General features: G+C 36.8%; 1 protein-coding gene across 1 annotated transcript in view; it reads left to right on the forward strand.

Annotated features, from left to right (window-relative positions):
- Window positions 1-11,643, forward strand: part of vipr1b (vasoactive intestinal peptide receptor 1b) — a 78,691-nt gene extending 67,048 nt beyond the window's left edge. The window contains 5 exon segments of the mRNA XM_067435427.1: window positions 109-181; window positions 2,292-2,383; window positions 4,758-4,887; window positions 5,936-5,977; window positions 8,533-11,643. Coding sequence (XP_067291528.1) covers window positions 109-181; window positions 2,292-2,383; window positions 4,758-4,887; window positions 5,936-5,977; window positions 8,533-8,727 — 532 coding nt within the window. The 3' untranslated portion in view covers window positions 8,728-11,643.
- Window positions 11,644-22,902: the final 11,259 nt, after the last annotated feature.

Here is a 22,902-nt window from a genome sequence, read left to right on the forward strand (position 1 = left end):
TAAGTTAAACACTTCAGTCAAAGGCCTAAATTATTTTATGTAAAAAAATAAATAAAGATATAAAATAGTACAAGCAAAAACATGGCATTTGAATGCACTTGTTTTCAGATGCTGGGATATAATTGAAAGTTCTGACCCTTTCTGGTGGATTATCAAAACCCCAATATTAGCTTCAATTCTGGTGAGATGCCGTTTGTCTCCTACTGTATCTGACAGTATTACTATGATGATACTGTATATATATAATATATAATAATTCTCTATAACTCTTTATTTTTTATGTTTTTATGTTTAAATGTATATTTATGTATTTTATTTATTTACTTTTAGCATATTTTCAGTCTTATTATTTATATTTTATATAATTTTTATTTTAAGTATGTTCAGTCTTTTATATTGCATATAATACTTTCTCTGTTTATGTTATCATATATATATATATATATATATATATATATATATATATATATATATATATATATATATACAATAAAAAAATTATAAGATATAAATATACAGGTCCTTCTCAAAAAATTAGCATATTGTGATAAAGTTCATTATTTTCCATAATGTAATGAGAAAAATTAAACTTTCATATATTTTAGATTCATTGCACACCAATTGAAATATTTCAGGTCTTTTATTGTTTTAATACTGATGATTTTGGCATACAGCTCATGAAAACCCCAGACTCCGTCCACTGCGTCCGCAGGTCCCCCAAGGTCTGGAATCGGTCCTTCTCCACAATCCTCCTCAGGGTCCGGTCACCTCTTCTCGTTGTTCAGCGTTTTTTGCCACACTTTTTCCTTCCCACAGACTTCCCACTGAGGTGCCTTGATACAGCACTCTGGGAACAGCCTATTCGTTCAGAAATTTCTTTCTGTGTCTTACCCTCTCGCTTGAGGGTGTCAATGATGGCCTTCTGGACAGGGTCGGGTCGCAGTCTTACCCATGATTGTGGTTTTGAGTAATGAACCAGGCTGGGAGTTTTTAAAAGCCTCAGGAATCTTTTGCAGGTGTTTAGAGTTAATTAGTTGATTCAGATGATAAGGTTAATAGCTCGTTTAGAGAACCTTTTCATTATATGCAGATTTTTTGAGAATTTGGGGTTTTCATGAGCTGTATGCCAAAATCATCAGTATTAAAACAATAAAAGACCTGAAATATTTCAGTTGGAGTGCAATGAATCTAAAATATATGAAAGTTTAATTTTTATCATTACATTATGGAAAATAATGAACTTTATCACAATATGCTAATTTTTTTTAGAAGGACCTGTACATCTGCAATGTAAAAAATAGGCTTTTTTCAAGATTATGCATTTTTAAATGAGTAGATATAATAAAACATTTTGAAATCTTAATGGAACAAGGGAATGGACCATTTAGTTTTTGTGATTCATATATATATATATATATATATATATATATATATATATATATATATATATATATATATATATATATATATATATATATATTAGGCTCTTAATTATCTATGAATGAGATGTAAGGATTATTCAATTAAATTTAATGGAATTTTACTATTAATAGAAATGTGTAAATCTTGAAAAAGGCTTACACAATAAAAAAAAATCAATGTGTGTGAGCAAGCTCCTATTAATTACTGTGAAAACTTCATAGCAATCTTTGTTTTACATTTTTTTCTGCTTGCTTATTCCCTTATAATATAATGATTTGCCTTATTGTTGAGTGCTAAGATTTAAGAAACACACAAAACCTGTTGATGCATGTGCCAGACGATGTTTTCCTCCAGGGATTTACATTATTCATGAAATGGCTAAAAGGTGTGAAAAACACTCTTAAAACCCTTCTTGGCTTTTTTCTTTTAAGAGGTTAAAAAGGGAAAGAGTAAAGCGCTTGAGAGAGAGAGAGAGAGAGAGAGAGAGAGAGAGAGAGAGAGAGAGAGAGAGAAAGAGAGAATCAGTCTAATCGAATGTTTATGTAGATTTATTTATAGTGTCTGGGATTTGCTATTTTTGGCTGAAAAACTGAGACACTTCTTGTCTTCCTTCACTCAGACATGCCTATTGCGCTGTTATTGCTTGTTTTTGCTAGTCAGAAAGTAAACAGTCTTAATACAGTCCATCTTGTTTACTTAATGTTGTCTGCCTCGTTGCCATCTTAAGGAGGTTGTTTTGTTCTGTACCTTTGCTAGACATCTTTCCTTGCTTGCAGCGACAGTATAAACTCTGCGCTTCTGGACCCTTGACTTTATGACCCCTCAGTGACACCCACTATTTTGTTATTTTGTTTTTCTACCAACAACAGATGAACTTTATCCTGTTCATTTGTATCATCCGGATACTGCGGCAGAAGATCAACTGTCCTGACATTGGGAGAAATGAATCGAACCAATATTCGTAAGTCTTTTGAACTCCATTCAAACAGGTTTTTGCATTTAAAGGAACATGCCAACTTTTTGGGACTTTAGCTTATTCATGACTAGGAACTATACTCTCCTTCCTGCGTTTTACCAGTTTTTTTATTCGCTTTGGTACTGTTTTCACAAGTAAGGTGTACATTTTCAAAATGCTTAGTATTCAAATCCAAACTGATCACACTTGTAACACATCTAGTCATTCTGTCAAAACCTGATCTCATGCTTTCATTTAGTTGCACATATTTTCGGTCCACGTTATTATTGTTTCAAACACATTAATAACCCAAAAAACACCTAAAATGATCTTCTTTCAATTTAGTACTTTTAACAATCAGGTCATCCAACATCCAACAATGCAATATACATGTTTCAAATCACCCTCGTTGCTGAATATATTACAATAACACAGGCTACAGATGCCACATAAGAAAATATGCTTACATTACCTAACTTATGAATCCATAATGTTTGTAATAGTATCTATTCGGTGTGTTATCAAAAGGTGTGATAAAGTTATAACACAGCCATGAGGTTCTGGGCTATAGAACTGCGTTTGCTGCCAATAGAGTAAATGTTCTCATTGTGCCATATAACTGAAATTATACGGTAGCTGACCTTTATGAGGGTGAGTTACAGTAATGTAGCAGCCTCTATCATGGTAATCTGTTTACAGTATCACATGGCATACATACTATAATGAACAATGCTGTATTTGATTCCATCCGTCTTTTCCATCCCTTATACTCTATTCTGCTCTATGTTCACTCACACACACTTACACTCACATGTCTGGTTCACTATCTTTCTGGGTATACATAGGCATAATGTTTTTTATACTGTACAAACTGTATATTCTCACCACTTACACTATACCTACCCATCACACAAAACATTCTGCCTTTTTACATTTTCAAAAAAAACAAATCTGTATTAATCATAATCTTGTTTCCTCAAGGGGAGCAATGTGCCCCAAATGTCCCCACAAGGACAAGGATTTAGGATATTGCCATCTTTTAGAGACATTTCGTCCCCATAAGTTTACCAGGCCACACACACAGTATTTTCACAAGCAAGGTGTACATTTTCAAAACTCATATCATAACAGATCATCAAAAGTTCACCTTTTTTTAAACATTTCAGCATATTTTCCATTGTGTTAGTACAATACACAAAACCACAAAGTATCCTTTTCACTACACAAAATTCGTCTACATAAATGTTTCATTCACAGTAACCACCTTCCATAAATCTCTTACTATCAAACTTTTCATTTGCTTCTCTTCTCATTCAGTTTAATACATTTGTCTATTATTTAATCCAACTGAACGATCGTAATGGTTAATCAATTAATCATTTGGTACACATATAGATTTCTTTAGATATTGATTCTATAGACGCAGTTTCTACTTTGTTTGCCATTTCCGATATGGATGCCCATATTTAATTAATTATTTTTTACATTATGAATTCTGTCCTCATTTACTCACCCTCACATCCTTTCAAACCCATGTGACCTACATTCTTCTGTGAAACACAAAATGAGATGTTAGCCTGGTTTGACTGTGAGACATCTTGAAAAAATGTGAATGAGACTCAGGAACTGCAGCAAAGGTGAAGATTACCTGTGAATAGCGACTTACGTTTTTAAGTCTTTTCCTCACAAGTGTAGTATAACTTTGTAATACTTTTTGAAACGTGAAAATGAATAAATGATGACTGAATATTCATTTTTGGAAGAACTATCCCTTTAAATGCTGGCCAAGACTGGTTAAAGTGGATAAGCGCTGGTCTAGTTGTTAGACCAACCCGAGGCTTACCAGCAAAACCAGCAGAAAAACACGATCGGCCACGAGAGTCTTGTTGGTTACGATAGTTATGAAGTCTGATGGGGACATCAGCGTCTAAAGCACAACTTCTGCTGTAGATCAGCTATTCTGGTCTTTTCGGCCGGGTAAGGATGGGAGGTACATGAGAAACATTTTAGTTTATGTAATTTTAACACAGGCATAAAATATGGGGATATTTTAGCGGGTCTCTACAGCAGCGAGTGAGAACCGACTGCGCTGCAATCTCATCATCTAAAATGTCAGTGACTTTCTCCGCCATTGTTCGGATGATTTAATGTCCTTTGTCCCTGAGTAACTCTGCACTGTGCAGTTCGCACAAAACAAGACTCAGCTCTTAAGCACCTGCAATTTTCTACCCAGCATTACTAATGTTGTTATTCCAGTAATATGCTTTTCGATATAACCTGGTAATAATATAATTCTCTGGCCCGTGCTGAATGCAGGATATAAATGACAACAAAGTATCGCATAAAGCTATTTATGTTTTCCCCCCCTTCTTTTCTATAGGAGGCTGGCAAAATCCACACTTTTGTTGATTCCACTCTTCGGGATAAATTTCATCATATTCGCTTTCATTCCAGAGAACATAAAAACTGAACTAAGGCTTGTGTTTGACCTCATTCTTGGGTCATTTCAGGTACGTCTGATGATTTAATCACTCAAACTAGTTGTAAAAAAGAAAAAAGTAGCCCAAATATTAAGTCTCAAGTGACAGGAAATGCTCTCAGGCCAATGGTGGGACTGTTGTTCAGATAGCAGAATAGTTTAATGATGTCTGGTAGAACTGCTCAAGGGTCCTCAAACAGTCTCCAAAGAGAATCTCAGTCTCACACACTTTGGCTACTGGCGTGTGCGTGTGTGTGCGTGTGTGTGTGAATGGCATAATTGGGTGTTTTTTCAACTGTGGGCACTTTTACACAGTGGATGTTTAAAAAAAAATCTTAAATACACTTTTCACTCTCTCTTTAGTTTATTCATTTTAAATTATGGACATTTCAACCATATCTTGTGTTTATTTATTGGCATTCAGTGTTGGAAATTATGGTGGTGATTATGGAGTTGTAATTTCATACAATAAATATTGAAATTATTTATGCTTATTTGACTTTTTGTTAAAATAATCAGTTTTAAATACATTTTTCCTAATTTTTTTTTTTACTTATATTTTTATATAACATTTTAATTTTGTATTGCAGTGAAATATTAACAAGCCAGAGTAAAATTATAAAATCTATATTTAAGAGCAAATTTTAAAAATTGCAACAACAAAACAGCAAAAACTGAACTAAATACAAAAAATAATGATGTCATGGTTTAAAAAAAGTTTCCAAGACCATTTTAAATGTGACCTTCATATACAAAAAAAGTTTTAAAATGTTTAATAAAAAATAAGCTCTGGGGACAAAAAATGCCCCAATTATAATTTTCTCAGGCAGAGCCACCAGAATGGCTGGCATGAATTCAAGAAGGATCTGCCCCCCTTAGTTAAAAATACTTTTGTCCGCATCAGGACCCACCAACCTATATTTTTCAGGCCACAGTCAAAGACAGTCTGGTGGGAAACGGGAATCTCTAGACATTTAGCACAATGTCTTTGCTGTGTGTAATGCTTTGAATGAATGGCCTTGCATGTACACTGTACCTACAGTGACGCATAAGTAACTTGCTTTCACATGTTTTAACAGGGTTTTGTGGTTGCTGTACTCTACTGTTTTCTGAATGGAGAGGTAAGACAATGGATGGATGGGTGGATGGATGGATGGATGGATGGATGGATGGATGGATGGATGGACGGATGGATGGATGGATGGATGGATGGATGGATGGATGGATGGATGGATGGATGGATGGATGGATGGATGGATGGTCCATTCATTCACAACTGATCAGAAACCACTTCTTATATTAAAGTTTTATTCAACTTATCTAAAGCAAAAAGCTAAAACCCTGGAAGCATTAGCGTATATTCTGTAAGCTCACACAGGCTATATATAGCTCTAGATGTACTGGCAAAGGTGGCCTATTACTTTGATATATGCGTTGATGTGAATAGCGTCTTGGGTCTTCCAGCTTGTACAGATTAAATAAAAGGGTCACAGGTGCAGGCTCGAGCGCTCGGTACATTCAGATAATTAAGTGTTTGTGCACCACATATGAAGTTTAGCAGCTGTTGCACAAACGTATACTGCTTTCTATGTGTAACATGTCCATTTTACTTTAAAAACCAATCCAGGTTCATTGGAAAAAGTGACTCTGGCTACATTTCTTAAAAAAAAAGAAAGAAAAAAACCTAAAACACAAAGCTTAACTGTACTTTTCACCACACTTTTCAGGTGAACGAGTACCCAGACATACGATCACAATAAAATTCAGTAAATGCTTCAACAATTATTTTTTTCTCTCACTATCAGTTAGGTTAGAGTAGGGTTTATTGTAGGTGATATGCTGTGTTCAAACACAACAGAGAATTAAAGGGTAAGAAATGTATTTCAATTAATCATAAAATGGCCCTGATATGTCACTAGACATTAAGAAATCATGTTCATTTCAAATACTTATATCACTGACAACAGTAGTCCGGCCAGGATATTGTCATTTAAAAGTTGTTGTTGCAGCGCTCAACTGATGTTGATGTTGACCTGTTGTGTTTTGGCCTGAAGCTCCGCCCTCCACATATCAACCAATCACAAAGTCAGTAGTGTTTCAGCATCCGGGTTGCCATGTCTGATCTAGTTACCACAGCTGCAGCCACAAATGTTCCTGCTGATCCTTCAGCCTATTTGGCAACCGGCAGTAAGAGTTTTGGCCACAATCTTACTTCCTTAAACCTTTTTGGGCAACTCACCGGACATTTCCTTTCCGAAAGGCTGTATGTGCACCGGACATTTCCTTTCCGAAAGGCTGTATGTGGCAAGCGGGGTGGGGCAAAGAGCCATGGGAACAGAGCGAGGCTGGTGGCGTGATAATAAGCGTCACCTGTGTGCCACATGGCCTCGAGTCTCACAGAGGAGCTCCGGACGGATAAAAGGAGGAGTGCAAGACGAGAGAGGGCCTGGCCTGGACTTTACATCGTGTTTTTTAATCTTTGTGTGACACTTGTCCATGAAGGACTGCCACCTTACTTTCATTTTACTTTCAAGGTGCACTATGTAGTATTTTTGCAGTAAAATATCCAAAAAAACACCAGGCCAGTGTTATATATTTTGTTCAGTTGAGTTCTTACAATATCCCAACTGTTTCCAACTTTTTGTAAATTATGAGAAAATTGCTATTTTAATCAAGGAGCCGGGACATCTGAGGAAGTCAGTTGTTTTTGGCAGAAACGCTTTACTCTAAGCAGTGTGCAACAAGTGTCACAGCAGCCGCTGAGCGAACGCACAGAGTAACGTCATAGCATCATTTTAAACACACTTAAACGTATCTAATATGATAAACCGAGTTACCTCATACTCATGACCGGAAAAGTGGAAATGGTGCCAGCGACTGTGTCCTGTCATAATAAAAGTGCCGCTAATTGCGAGCTGTGTGTTGCGTAACAATCTCTCCAGCGGCCTTGCTCAGCTCCCTCAACACTCCGTCCTGCTCTGCTTCAAACTAATACTTCATACTACAGTAACATTAATAACCGCATCCATGAACATGATTTCTGCCTGAGTCCTATCCCAATTATTTTCCACCGGCTGTGAGGTAAAGACCACATGTCTCAAGATCCTACGCTCAAACTTGCCGTCATCAAACTACGCCTTTGATTTGAATAGGTGCCCTCTAGTGGACGGAAAAGTTGCATAGTGCAGCTTTAAATGTTCACCGGTTTCCGCCTCTTACATCCCTGTGCAATGATCCTTGATACACTGTTATTAACCAATATAAACTAATGTTGCCATAGTCATGATTAACTCTTTTGGGGAGAATTTAACACATTATTCACCGTCAATCACTAGATTTAACTTTTAAACTGCCATGAAACATACTACAATGCAATATTTTGCAAAAATGTATCCACGTGCATGTTTATTACCCACATCTGCAATGGAGAAAAATGTATATCGCTTATAGGACTTCTTGTGGACGTACCTGAACAAAAAAAAAAAAAAAACGTATTTCCAGTTTTGCAGGAATGTTGCCAGTCACATACTTCCTGTGAGCCTGGGTTGCAAAAACCCCCATTTTACAACCTTAATGTGACTTTATAATATGAGGTTTTGTTTTGATTTTGTACAACTGTAGAGCATGGCTGCTTTTTTATCCATCACCAATTGATTGGATTCCATCTGTCTCTCAGGTCCAAGCTGAGATTAAGAGGAAATGGAGACGATGGCACCTTGAAAGATTTCTGGGTCCCGACACCAAATACCAGCACCCGTCCATGGGCAGCAACGGCAACAACTTCAGCACGCAGATCTCAATGCTGACTCGCTGCAGCCCCAAAACTCGCCGCGCCTCTTCGTGTCAGGACGAAACGTCCATCACAGCCTAACCTAGCATCTACAATGATGTGGTATTGTCACACCAGAATGAGACTGGGAGAGGCCATGGCGATATTCCGGTGATGGAATAGTTCTGAATTTCAGACTGTATTAGTTATATAAATCTTTGGCGGTATGAGCTACTAAACCGTACAGTTTTGCTGAATATATAGCGCAAATTGGTGCCATATCATTGACGAGGTTCTTGTATGAAAAAATCATTATCGGATCACCTACTGCAACACATAAAACCTGTAAATAAAGCCGCGGTGATCTTCTGGCGAGCAGAGATATAGAGGCGACAGACCTTTTCTGTCATTTTGTGCCGACTCGGCTCTGCAGGGGCGCAGATGCAACAGCTTCATCAAGAATGAATGATGATACGCTGTACGAAAAAGAGGTTAGGGATTCTCTACCTGAACTGCTCTTATATATTTTTGCTTATGAGGTAAGTTAAAAACCCAGAAAAGAAACAAAAGGCAACCAAAAGTGGATTGTTCAATATCCAATATATGGAGATACACTGTAGAGACCAAATGTGATGTTTCTTCGAAACATGTTCATGTTGTTTTTTGGTTTTTAAAATCTGAATTTGTTTTCAGATCTCTGTGTGTGTGTGTGTGTGTGTAGGTACGTTTAGAAGCCGAATGCCCTTCTCTGCACTATCATTCCAGATCAGTCATTCCAGCAGTGTCAACATTCAGCGTGCATGATTGTTTTACTGTCATTGTGCTCTGTATCGCCTTGACATGACGGTTTTATGGCCTAATGTCAAATCCTTTTGTGCCAAGAACAAACTATGGAATTGTTGGAGCTTGATAAAACTGTCATGGACTTTGACAAAGCTTATTATTAATCTTAATGAAAAATACATGTCGACCAATGGAAGTGGTACTTAAGTGCATTGCAAGTCTTTGTACTAATGCTATTGTTGTGGCATCTAGCTGTGACACATAATCATTTTCATGTCTTTTGGTTTCAGTAGCAACTTTCAGTGCTTGTTCAAGTAGAAGGATTTTGGTGTTTATGTACATGCTAAAGGGAAAGGAAAAAAGCAAGCACTGTCCTGTCACACCAATGCTCTTGTCTCCCAGTTTTTCTCATCGGGATGGACTTGCAGCCAGATCAAGGCCTGTGAAGTCCCGGAAAGTGAGTCAAACTGGGTCAGTGCCACATCAAGGTAGTTCAGTGTGGATTGTGGTCTCTCATGTTTTTGCTTCCAGTGGAGTGTAAAATAATTATGTACAGTCACATCTGATTATAATATATAAAGGGAATGTACAGTAAATTAATTTGAATGCTGGGACGTCTCGCAAAGTTTATAGTAAAATATATGTTTAAGCCTCAAATCACTGCCCAACATAGTCTGATTTTTTTATTTTAAATGTGTGATTAGCCAGATTACCTCTCATCTGTCATAATAAAGAATGTATATTCTTATAAAAAAATATGTTCAGGTTTAATAAAATGTAATTTTCAATATATAGAAGATCAAATATCACTAAGTTATCTGGCTTTGTGAACTTTATATAAGTGCATAAGAAAAGGTGCCTATTTTATTCAGTTGTGTTGTACAGGCTGTGTCTGGTTTTGAAATTATGTGTACATACACTGGTTGATGTATATTGATTTGGTATTGCTTAATATGTCAGCGCACCGCAGAAGAACTGGATGTTGTGTATATTAACTGTGTATCTGTGCTGTGAAAGTGAGTAATATTTGTCCATACCGCATGCTACATACGGTACATTGCAAATAATAAATTCACAAGCAGCATGACCCAAATTCTTTACAGTCGTGTACACATACTGAATACTTTTGTATCCACATTTTTAAACAAGCTGGATAAATGTTATATGGATTTTTGTAACTTTTGGGACCATTTTCCATTGTTGTTTTAATGTTCACATTCAACAATTTTAAATAAACAACTTGAGCAGTACAAATTATAATTTTGTGACAGCATATAGTTCTATTATATTTAGAGTGCATGAAATCAAAACTGACGTTATTTTTGTTAGCACACCTAAAAAGGTTTCTTTCGGTGAACAATTAATCTGCAAGTTAATCCACACTGTAACACATTACAAGTAACTTGAGTTACTTAATCAGATTACTTTATTCAAGTAACTAGTACTTTTACATTTACAACTAAATATCTGTGGTATTTCATCAAATAAGTAACACAAGTTACTTTGTTTTTCCATTTATTGATGGCAGTGGCAGCACTAAATACAAATAGTATTCTATTTATTTAACATTTAATTATTGGAGGTTTACGTAGAAAACTGTTTTAGCATTCTAACCAGCCATTGCGTCAACAAATGATGTAATTTTGGGGGCGGGGCTCTCTGTATATCCGACCAATGGCATAGAGTGAGAGTTCACGGAAAAACATTTTTCTACCAATTAACAATTTTTGTGACAAAATATAGACACTCTGCTTTTGACATTAACAAAAGATATGCAATTAATTTTCTCCCTTTAAAAGTTGATAACTTTGCTATTCCATGATTATGTTTGCTTTTCCTTATTTGCCTTTAGCATGGTTTTACCAGACCTGTGACGACTCCATTTGAGTTCTTTGAGTCATAAGCCATAACCCAAATTCCATAGTTTGTATTGGTTGATTCCTCATGTTTTTGCAGAATATAATTATCATTGGTACCTACATTAAAAGGGAGGGTTGAAGAGCAGAAACCCAGGGACAATAAAGACACCTTAGTAGATAAGGAAAAAGTCCTGTTTCCTGCCAGATCGACATGAGCTGACAAAATTGCTGCAATTATCTGGTCAATTAAACAAAAGCCACTAAAAGTGGGAAAAAAAAGTGTTTTTGTGCTTTATGCCCTTTCATTCAATGCTTACCAGAAGGCAAAAGCAGAACGGTTCTTCAAAGTATGTCCGGGATTTGACAGAAACTATGGCTCCGGGGGGAAGCTGTGTATTTTAGCGTGAAATTTACACAGCAAATAAATAATTTAGCTCAATCTGTCTTGGGGGGTGGGGGTGGGGGGGAAGACTGTGATACAAGGCATATTCTTCATTTTCTTAAAAGCAGATGGAAAATGGAAAGGATTTGACATGACATGTAACCCAAACGAGAACCTCGTTCTTTTTGTAATTCATTTTCAAGATTGTAATTTCAGTGTCACCAACTTCAAGCATAATTGCAGGGAGAAAAATCCTAACATATGGGTGGCACACTCAAAAAATAAAATAAAATAAAATTATATCAATCATAATAAAATGATAATTTACCTATAACCAACAAAGAGCAAAAGTCAAAATTGTATTTAATTGTTTTGGTGTTCCGACTGATATGATCTCATCGGTAGTAAAAATGTCAGCTCTTTAATGTCATTTTCTGGATTGTGCTTTCCTTTACCCTGAGTGAATCCAATTAAAGATACGCAATAAAGTGGTTACCTTTTGACATTCGCTTACACCAGCAGGGGTCTGACACACAAAAAAAAACATTTCCAGTCACTCACCAAACTCAAGCGGAGGACATTATGAATAGCCAAGAACTCAAAAACACAATTTTTGTGTCAGCAGTGCTGAGAGATTCATTTTCTCAGTGGGGTTTCATCTGTTTTGGTCAAGTATCTCTCCTAAAGGCCCCTCTGTGATTATTTAGATTTAAACATTAAATGCTGTAAAAATAGCAGGACACTTTCTTAATTTACATGTTATTCATGTATGTTCAATCTTATTGAAATAAGCCTTAAAACTAGAACCTGCTTTACTGAATTTAATAAAATGCAAAAAGAACAGCGAGCGCTGTATTTTCATTTCGGATGTTTTTTATTTCTGATCCATCCTAGCAGTTTAGTACACTTATCTGGGTTTGTTTTGAAGGGTTCACTGCTTCAGTCAGGGATCATCCATTTGCAGAGGTCAGGTTGTACTGATAACAAAATACATGAAAAATAAAGCTGTCAGAATGCTCAAGAGACAAAATTTAATCTGTCCCAGCTTCTCTTCAGCCTGATAACATTCAAGTTTGAAAAGTGGTAACCTGCCAGGCCCGGTTCCAGAATCAAATCACTGAAGGTGCTTCTGAAATTACTGAGGGTGCTCTAAATGCAGATAAGCTACGACTCCATCATAGCAGTATACAGTGAGCAATTCATGATTATTTATTTAAGTCATCACTTTTACCAGTAAGTGGAATTTCACAAATATATATTAAAATAATGAATTAATTAATTAAAAAACATGATGAAGAGTCAAACATTTGCCCCCCTGCCCCTGGATAATTCACTATACTTTTGTGTTGTTTACATTATGATTACATTACATGAACTTAAATGACGATTACCAAACAAAAATCCCAACATTTAATGCAGTTTTACATACCTTCTGACTCATGACCAGGATCTTTGACCGCACCATTTTTCAGGTAACGATCTGCTAATCCAGTTGTTGTGCGCATGCGCTCCTCCGGGAGAAGTGCCCAAACAAGGAATCCCACTCTTTATGACATTATACATGCAGGGCCATAGTCGAGAAAAACTTTCCTAAAGTTATATGAATCCTTAAGGATTGTATTTAGAACAACCCAACTCTTTACTCATGTAAATAAGGCAGAATGCATGAAATGGCACTAGACATCCCCTTTAAATGTCAAATTTGGGAAATGTTTTATAATAACAGAATGGATTTTGTCATTCTTTTGGTGATTTTTGTTTTGTTTTTTGCTTTCTGCTTTCCACATCAGGGCTGTAAACAGGTGACTATAGCCTCAAGCCACATTTCAGTATTCATGTCCATTGTTAAATATTCATGAGCTAAAGTGCCCAATCTGCCCATGGAGGGTCAGCACAACCAGTGTGTTTAAAAGCTTTGAGCTGGATCAAACCTGCATTAAGAATATGCCAAAATCCGGGATATCATAACACTGGATCTAACTGTTAATGAAAGATATGTCCCTCCTTGTGAATTGTATGCTGCGTTTCCTTGTCAGACAGCAAAAGCATGACATTGTATGAGAACTTAAAGTGATTTCAGCAGAAATGCAAGATCATCCGGTAATTTGCTCTCCTTTCAGTTCTGAGCCAAATTCACCCTTGCAGTCGAGATTGAGAACCACGACTGAAGCTCTCGACCTGTCAGACAGTATCCAATCAGGGGCAAGCTTGACTTGCCTCAGGCTTTGGTGTTGATGAAACGCATTTGAGTCCTATACACCTGAAACTGCATACAACAATCCCCAGGCTCCTATTAAGATAACCGGCAGATTAAACTTTAAGGGTGATTTAAAGGTGCCCTAAAATGAAAAATGTAATTAACCATGGCAGTGTTGAATAACAAGAGTTTAGTAGGCCTACATGGACATCACATACAGTTTCAGTCAATCTCATGTCAATCTTGAGTACCTATAGAGTAGTATTGCACCCTTCATAACTCTGAAAAGTCTTAGTTTTATTAATATTATTATTTATAAAAGAAAAATACACTTTATATAGTCTTTCCGGAAAAAAACGAGCGGCTGGGGGCGGATCGTGGGGGGTGGAGCTAATAAGCCACGCATTCTTGCTTTTTGCACCACTCTACCTTTAAATTGTTTTTCTACAAAAACGTGTTAACGAATGTCTCTAACAGTTGCGACATGCTTTATGTTGCTTTATAATTATGTGACACAAATACACGACAGGTTTTCAGCAGACACTGTCAAGTAAAATAGCCTATGTTCATTTTTTAAAATAATGCTTTTTTTATGCTTTCTACTTTAAAGGGATAGTTCACTTTGATAATTTTAAGTCAAACCGTTCTTGTCTGTGCCTCACAAGGTCTATGGTCACCACCTCAAAGAGCATACACAGAGAAGTCCAAATGAAACAATCCCCCATCGTAAGTACACACTGATGGCCTAAGACACGAAACCAGCGGTTTGTGTGAGAAAACGAACAGTATTTAGATCGTTTTTACCTCTTGTACACCACTACGTCCGACTGATCCGAGGGCGCGTGTGCGTGTTTCCTGTGGTGTACAAGAGGAAAAACGATATAAATACTGTTTCGTGTCTTAGGCCATCAGTGTGTATTTACGATGGGGGATTGTTTAATTTGGACTTCTCTGTGTATGCTCTTTAAGGTGGTGACCATAGACCTGCATTATGTGAGGCACAGACAAGAACGGTTTGACCTAAAATGATCAAAATTGAAACTACTGGGGAAACAAATACTCTTACATCTCGGATGCCCATGAGGTAAGCTAAAACATATCAAAGTTTTATTTCAAAGTGACTATCCCTTTAATTGTTTAAAACTTTTACATTCAACTTTCAAACTGTGCTCTTTTTCATAGTGCATTTTGTGTGATTCTATTTGATTCTTGCATAAGACCTGTACAATTTTCCTCAAATGTTTGATTCGGCTGCTCTACTCCTATTTGTCTTGGCTGTAAATAGTGTGCTGGAGCAATTGCTTCAAAGCGATCCTTTCTTAGAGACTATTGCACAGTGTGAGGCTCTGTATATTATGAGTCAAGAAAATATTTGATTCATTAATATGTTATGCTGGCACTGTCCCTCAGCCATTCATTCACAAGGCTTTTTGGGATTTCACATCTATTTTTTTCTTCTTTTCATTTGCTATTCAAAGCCAAGGTTTTGATTCCACACACAATTGAAAGTAAAAATTAATTGAAGTGAATTCATGCTGTGAGGGTGAATAGAAAGGTGAGTCATAAAGCAGGAATTTAAATCACAACCATCATGCCAGATATCGTCAGTTTTAAATGAATTTACTATGCGGTTGATCAGACAGAATATATTTCGAATTAGTTAACATTTATTTGTACATGCATGCTGGCAGATGTGTAAATTTCATTGTTATTATTATTATAATAGTCTAATTAGTGTGTGAGGCTTTGTTATTTCCAGATGCTTGCCAGCTCTTTCCTGTGTCTCCAATACAGACCCACAAATCGGCACTAATGCCTGCTATTATCATCATTATTGCTTTTGGTGCCAAAATGTACTTTTCCAGGTCTAGAAACCCCATTTTTAAAATCGGCTTTTAAGACTGTGGTGCTTCAACAGATGACGAGGGGGTGAATAAAAATGTAAATACTAAATATTTTTAGCTTTTTCAACTTATTTTAATGATTTTTCCCCCCTTAATCTTGAGGCACCTTGGACGTGGACTATCCCATTTAGATAACATGAATCAGAAAATTTGAAGTAATGCTGAATGCCCTACCGCCAAACCTAGATAACTTGAACTTAGGGACTTCGAGTAAGTTCTCAGAACTTGATCTCAAAGTACAGGCAGGGACATACAGGTGTATTAATTCTGAGAGGTAAGAAATCCTGTCTTAAAAACAAGTATTTTAAACTGAATGCGATAGATAACAGGGAGCAGATTTGAGCAGATTTTGTATTAAATGTAAGCGCAAGAGACTAATTTTGAATTAGTTACAGGCGATTCATGGTTTTAGTGGGTAAGCCATAGAACAAAGAGTTACAACATAGGCCAGACGAGAGGTCATGAAAGCATGGACAACAGTTTCAGCGTCTTTGAGATTTAACGAAGGTCGTATACGGGCTATATTACGGGCGATAAGACTTAACAAGCTGATTAGTTCAAAAAAGAATTTAGAATCAAATGTACCCCAAGATTGCATATAGGTGAATGATAAACTATAACTATCTGGATATAAACTGAGAAAATCATATATATATTGAGAAATCATGTTTATATCTTAGACATGCCTGTCTGAGATATAGGGAGCTTATAGCCATTGAAGGACAGTTCCAGTAATACCGATAGCAGTTAGACGAGGAGTACTGAATGGCAAAAAGTTTTGAAAACTGAACTCAGGTCCAAAAGGATCAGATGGCTAAGGGCACCAGAATCAGAGGCAAAGAGAAGATTGTTCACAACTATTAGAAGAGCAGTCTCTGTACTGTGGAGAGGGTGATAGCCAGACTGAAATGGCTCTTGCAGGTTATATTTGTCCAAATGGGACTGTAGTTAAGGCATTTATAAGACTTTAGAGAAAAAGGGAAGGTTGGATATCGGTCTAAAGTTACTGAGTCATCAAGGCCAGGTTTTTTGAGTACCGGGGTGACTGCTGCTATTTTTAATCCAGGTTAAACATAACCAGTCATGAGGGATCTATTTATCATGTGGATAATAGGTAATATGAGAGGGCAGAATGTTTTTTGAGCAGGTGTGTTGGTATAGGATAAAGCTAACAGGATGAGGAGTTAGATATAATAATCAGCTGTTCGACCGCAGATGTATTGGTGAGTGCAAGTTTAAGAGCCGATGGACTAACTCCTGGAGGATATAGATCCTCTGGAGGAGATGTGAAGAAGGAATAGTAAATACACTCCAAAAAAGCAGTGCTATAGTACTAAAAGTGGTTCTTTGGCTTGTAATGATAGGGAACCACTTTAAGTGCTGTATAGCACCAAATCTAGGTTATTCAGTGGTTATTCAACAGTTCTTCACCAGTTCTCAGTTCTTTGGGATGACTGAGGTGCTATATAGCACCGTGAAAAAAAAAGCCTGTTTTCGCATGGTTTCACTCATACTTACCGCAGGCAGAAAACAAAAGAATAGAAAGTGTCATCACCATCATCTACTTGAAATGGCTCATACTGATCCGAATAATGAATCAATCCGCTGATTCATAACCTTTTGAAAGTTTATTTGAGGATTCAAAACAAACCAGAAAGAGAATACGTAGTTTTTGTTATTTTTGGACCAAAATGTATTTTCGGTGCTTCAAGAGATTCTAACTAACTAACTGATGTCACATATGGACTACTTTGATGATGTTTTTATTCCCTTTCTGGAAATGGATAGTATAGTGTGCATACACTTTCATGAAGGAACAAAAAAGCTCTCTGACTAAATATAAAATTAAACTGTGTTCCGAAGATGAACGGAGGTCTTACGGGTGTGGAACGACATTAGGGTGAGTCATTATTGACACAAATTTCATTTTTGAGTGAACTAACCCTTTAATTTATATTACTTACTGATTAGTAAAGCTAGTTTCTATAGTTAATAGTAGCTGAAGTGTTAATTTATTACTAATGAGTCCTGCATTAATTCCTGCATAGTTACTCATTAATGACGGACCATTATTCAAAAATATTACATGTAAAATGTATCTTCAATTGTAGAATCACTTATGTAATGATGATTGGTGCACTGTGTAAATTTTAGCGGCATCTAGCAGTGAGGTTGCAAATTGCAACCGCCCAATTCTCACACCTCCCTTTCGAAGCACATAGAGTAGCTGACACAGGACAAAGATGTCGTCGTCTGGAGACAGTAAGAGAGTAGCTAGTGCTCTGTAGAGAAGTTTGTAACTTTAGGGCTACTGTTGAAACATGATGGAGCAAAATGGCAATTTCACTCTAAGGGGACCTGCGGTGTATGTAGAAAGAAATGGATCATTCTAAGGTAATAAAAACCATAAAGGTTAATTTATGTAAGGTACACCACTGAAAAAAAAAAACATAGTTATGTATATTATATTCCATTTCTGTCAAAAGATCCTCATAAATACACTGCACCTTTAAGGATTAAGCCAACTCCAAATAAGCAAGCCAATTATGAGATGAGTGAATGAGCGAACAGAATCAAGCTAAGTGCCAGCTGTGAAATAATTCATATTTTGAATTTTTTTTTCTATTTTAAAGATGCCTTGACATTTCCCCCAAAAGTCCAGAGAAGTCCAGGGAGAGAAGATGCACTCTCAGTGGTGCGGACTCACCCTGTGGCAACTCGCACAAGTTTTAATGGGTTTATGTCTTTGATTTTTCCAGAGGTGAAGAATTTCACACATGAATGAAGCAGACCTCTAACATCAAACACAGACGATGCCTACTATGCTTTGAGGAAGACTAGGAAGCAAAACATAGGCTTATTCGCATCTTTCTAAATTAAGATGGAAATGTGGCTGTTCTGAAATGCTAGCAAAGCCCACGCTGAAATATTTTCTCACAAAAAAAAACCGTGTAGTCTCTGTCACATGCTTTGATATCAGTTATCATTATTTAAACAAAGCTAATCTGTCGGCGAGTGCTTGTTATTCTATGCACATGTCGTGCTTAAAAAATAAACTGCAAAGCAAAGCTTAAGATAACCAGCAAGAACTCGCCTGCGAGTAAAGATTCATCAACGTCTGAAGTCTTTGATAAAAATCGCACAGCTTAATCTACATTTCTAATTACAAACAGCGATCCTTTGTTCTGTTTGACTGCATCAGGCCAATGACCCCACATTCCTATAAATGAGAGTTAACGCTTACAAGTTTGCTTTCAAGTTCATTTTAGATTCAGAAGGTAAGCACTATAAAGCAAAGCTCTCTCAACAGGACTTCTCTTTTCATTTTTTGTTTGTTCTTTAATGGAGGATTTGATATCATTGCGGTACTGATAGGAAATGTCCGTCTCAATGAAATGCGAAAGCTTTCACAACAGCATGAAGAATTTTAAATAGCATTTAAAAGATAGACTTGATGCTTTCAACCTGTAGACTGATTTCAAAAGCGAGGTGGGATAAAAACGGACAGAATCACATTTTTTTTAATTTCCGTATTAAATAGAATAAGTCCCTGAAAAACATGTATATGGAGTATTTATTTGAAGCTGAAATCATGACACTGTTACTTAAGTTGCAGTTGGGGTAAATAATTAAATGTTATTCATATCTTAATATTAATGTTATACAGTCATTTTAAATATATTTCTAATATATAAATATATTTCTATGAATGAAAAGCCTTATATAACCACAAACTTACTTGAGGGGGTTTATGGTATAATATGTATCTCCTATATAAATTAGTCAGTACTGTCTATAAATTAGTCATATGTGGGTGTATGACTTATATTTAAGAGACTCTTTTTGTAGCAAAACATTTTTATTTAAGCTGAACATAAAATAGAATAAAAGCCACTGATTTTTTCATAATTTCTCAGAAAACTAAACATCAAGCATACATGCTGTAAAATCTGGAATTCTAAAGATCAAATGTAAGACTTGTAACAAATGATCCACTGGAGGCGAGGTTTAGAACCCAAGTGCAGTTGGTTCATTTCAAAAATGTAAAACAAAGACTTGACTTGGCTTAAACAAAAGACTTGATTTAAACAAACTTGACTTGACATGCCTTGCGTCCCAATTCGCATACAATCAATACTAAATAGTAGTATTTAGCCTAGTATTTATTAATATCCACTACGAAAATAGAATTAATATGTCCCAAATCGTAGTATGCTGAAAAGTGTATTCTAAAGATGGTTTACTATTTCCGGTCGAATTCGAAGTGTGGATCGATGCGCACTCTAACAGCTGAATCTGCCCGCAACCCATTACGATTAGAACTACAAACGCAGATAAAAAGCGTTAAAAAACTACAAACATGATGGATGTGTGAGTCCGACGGTTAAGGCGGGCGTACACGGTGCGATTTTTGCTGTCGTACGAACTCGCAGACGATTTTTTTTTTCTCGGGAGAAATCGCGTGGACATCGTGGATGCTCGTATGGTCGCGGCTCGCAAGAATATTGATTATTTAGTGTGTTTGTATTCATACAGGAACTAATATGTGTCTCTGCCATGCAGAACACTTCTGTGGTATGTTTAACACTCTTACCATGTGTGGAAAACTACTGAGATGGATTGTTTTGACAATGGGGGTATAGGCAGTACCGCCGCTGGCCGCCTTGATGCCCTACGCATCATAACATAGCCCGCAGATGTCGGGTCCACGTATTTGTTTTTGAGGGGGGGTGTTTGATGGGTGCTGAGAGAAAATTCTCAGCAGTTAGTGCCCTACGCGCAGCACGTGATGTGCGTGGTGGGAGCGGCGGCACTGGGTATAAGTGACTTCTGTTTTGTCTTCAGTTCACACTCGATGCAGGCACTGATGACTGTGTTGACTGTGGCTCTTTCTTGCAAGAAATAAGACTGTGACTCTTTATAAAGATAATTGGCTAATTGTCTCTTATTCAGTGAAGCGAAGAAATTTTTGCCATTACATTCCCCAACCAGAAATAGCACAATATCTTGCTATCTTCTTCCGCATGTTTATTGCTGCTGGCTAGCGCAATCCGATCAGCTACATTCAGTGGGCCACGCTACTGAATTAGACATGCTCAGGACGTGCTTATTATTCTGTAGAGGCTGTGTTTCGCAACATGATGACGTCAAGTTGCGCACGTAATTGTTTTCCGGGTCTGGTGTCTATAAAAGCTTTTCTTTAACTGAAAAAGAAGTTTTCAGCTCTGAAACTTAGAGGATATTCTTATATTACCATGACCTTTTATATATCAAAAGCTCAAGGGAAAGTTGATTTCTCAATTCATCACCCCTTTAATTAAATTAAATCTCTATCCATGCATAATAAACAGATCAGGCACGAACATTATGACCACCTTCCTAATTCTGTTGGTCCCACTTTTGCTGCCAAAACAGCCCTGACCCATTGAGGCATGGACTTACTAGACCCCTGAAGGTGTGCTGTTGTATCTGGCCCCAAGATGTTAGCAGCAGAGGAATACCGTTTCCATGAAAGGGTGTACTGTACACGGTCTGCAACAATGCTTTGGTAGGTGGTACATCTCAAAGTAACATCCACATGGATGGCATGACTTAAGGTTTCCCAGCAGAACATTGCCTCAAAGCATCACACTGCCTCTGCCAGCTTGCGTTCTTCCCATAGTGCATCCTGGTGCCATGTTTTCCTAATGCATCACTGAGCCTTGGCCGCCCATGACCCTATTGCCAGTTCACCACTGTCCCTTCATTGGACCACTTTTTTGATAAACACTCAAAAAAATGATTGCATGATGCTGTTTACTTTATTTAAGTAACTCATTTTGATTTAACACCATTATATTAGGTTTCTGGTTCAAATTTAACTGCTTCATGTTATATTGACATAAAAACGTTACTCTTTGACATAATGTTTTTATTTTCAAATAACATGATTCAATTAAGTAACCCGAACAACCTTGACATTCACTTCCAATCATGCTTTGCAAAGGGACTGAATTCAGAGACTAAATGTTTAAACACAGTGCTATTTTATGCATTTTTAACAAGATGAGAAAATGGAGACTATTTAATGTTTAATGTTGGTATTTTAAAGACTTTTAACCTGATTTAGCTAAAAGGCATTGAATTAACCTTACGTAAAAAAACTTACATTTACTGAAATAAACAATGTTAATTAAATTCAAAATAACCCAGTTACGTGTAACCAGCTGACATAAAAAAAAGTTACGTAAATCCAATGTATCATTGTTCACGGCTTACCTGGAACACCCCACAAGAGCTATAGCCATCTAGCCATCACAATTTGGCCCTTGTCAAACTCACTCAAATCCTTACACTAGCCCATTTTTCCTGCTTCTACCACAACAACTTTGAGGACAAAATGTTAACTTACTGCCCACTGACAGGTGCCATGATGAAGAGATAATCAGTGTTATTCACTTCACCTGTCAGCGGTTATAATGTTATGCCTGATCAATGTATATAATCAGTGCAAACATATAAAACCAAAAATTTGATTACATGTTGTTTTGGTTTAATAATCAGATGTGCACAATGCTGCCAAAAAACTGCCTCAATTAATGTTTCCGTCTCATGTTTGAAACAGAACAAAAGGTCTTTGCAGTGTCTCATTTTCACTGAAAGCACAATGATTTATCAGGACAAAGATTATTGTAAAAAAAGATTGAGATGGTACAGCACCGGACGTGGCTCTTGGGGCTCTTTTGTGTGCGGTTCAGGCTCCCTTCCTCTGAATTTGAATAACAGCAATTAACACTCAGTCACCAAGCATTGTGGGAAAGCCATTTTTAGAAACTTATTTGGTGAAGATCCTACTGATTTCAACACTAGAGTCCAGCTGAGAACCGTGTCAAGTGCGTTTCCAGTACAAATGCATTATACATGGACCAGTCAAGTGTGGAAACTGTTTTGACAGTCTCGGACACACAAGTTAACCTATGAAAAATCCATTTCCTTTTTCTGATTGGTGCATATGTGCATGAATGAACAAGTTTGATTGTAATGCATATGTGTCACAGGAGGAGAAAGCGGTCACAAATAATTTCCTGCAAATTCTGAAATTGAATAGCAATATTAAAAAAAGAAGAAGTTCAAACTAAATTGTAATTGAATAAAGCCTCATATATGGGTGAA

Source organism: Pseudorasbora parva, chromosome 24, assembly GCF_024679245.1.
Source record: "Pseudorasbora parva isolate DD20220531a chromosome 24, ASM2467924v1, whole genome shotgun sequence".
In the NCBI taxonomy this organism is placed as follows: Eukaryota; Metazoa; Chordata; class Actinopteri; order Cypriniformes; family Gobionidae; genus Pseudorasbora; species Pseudorasbora parva.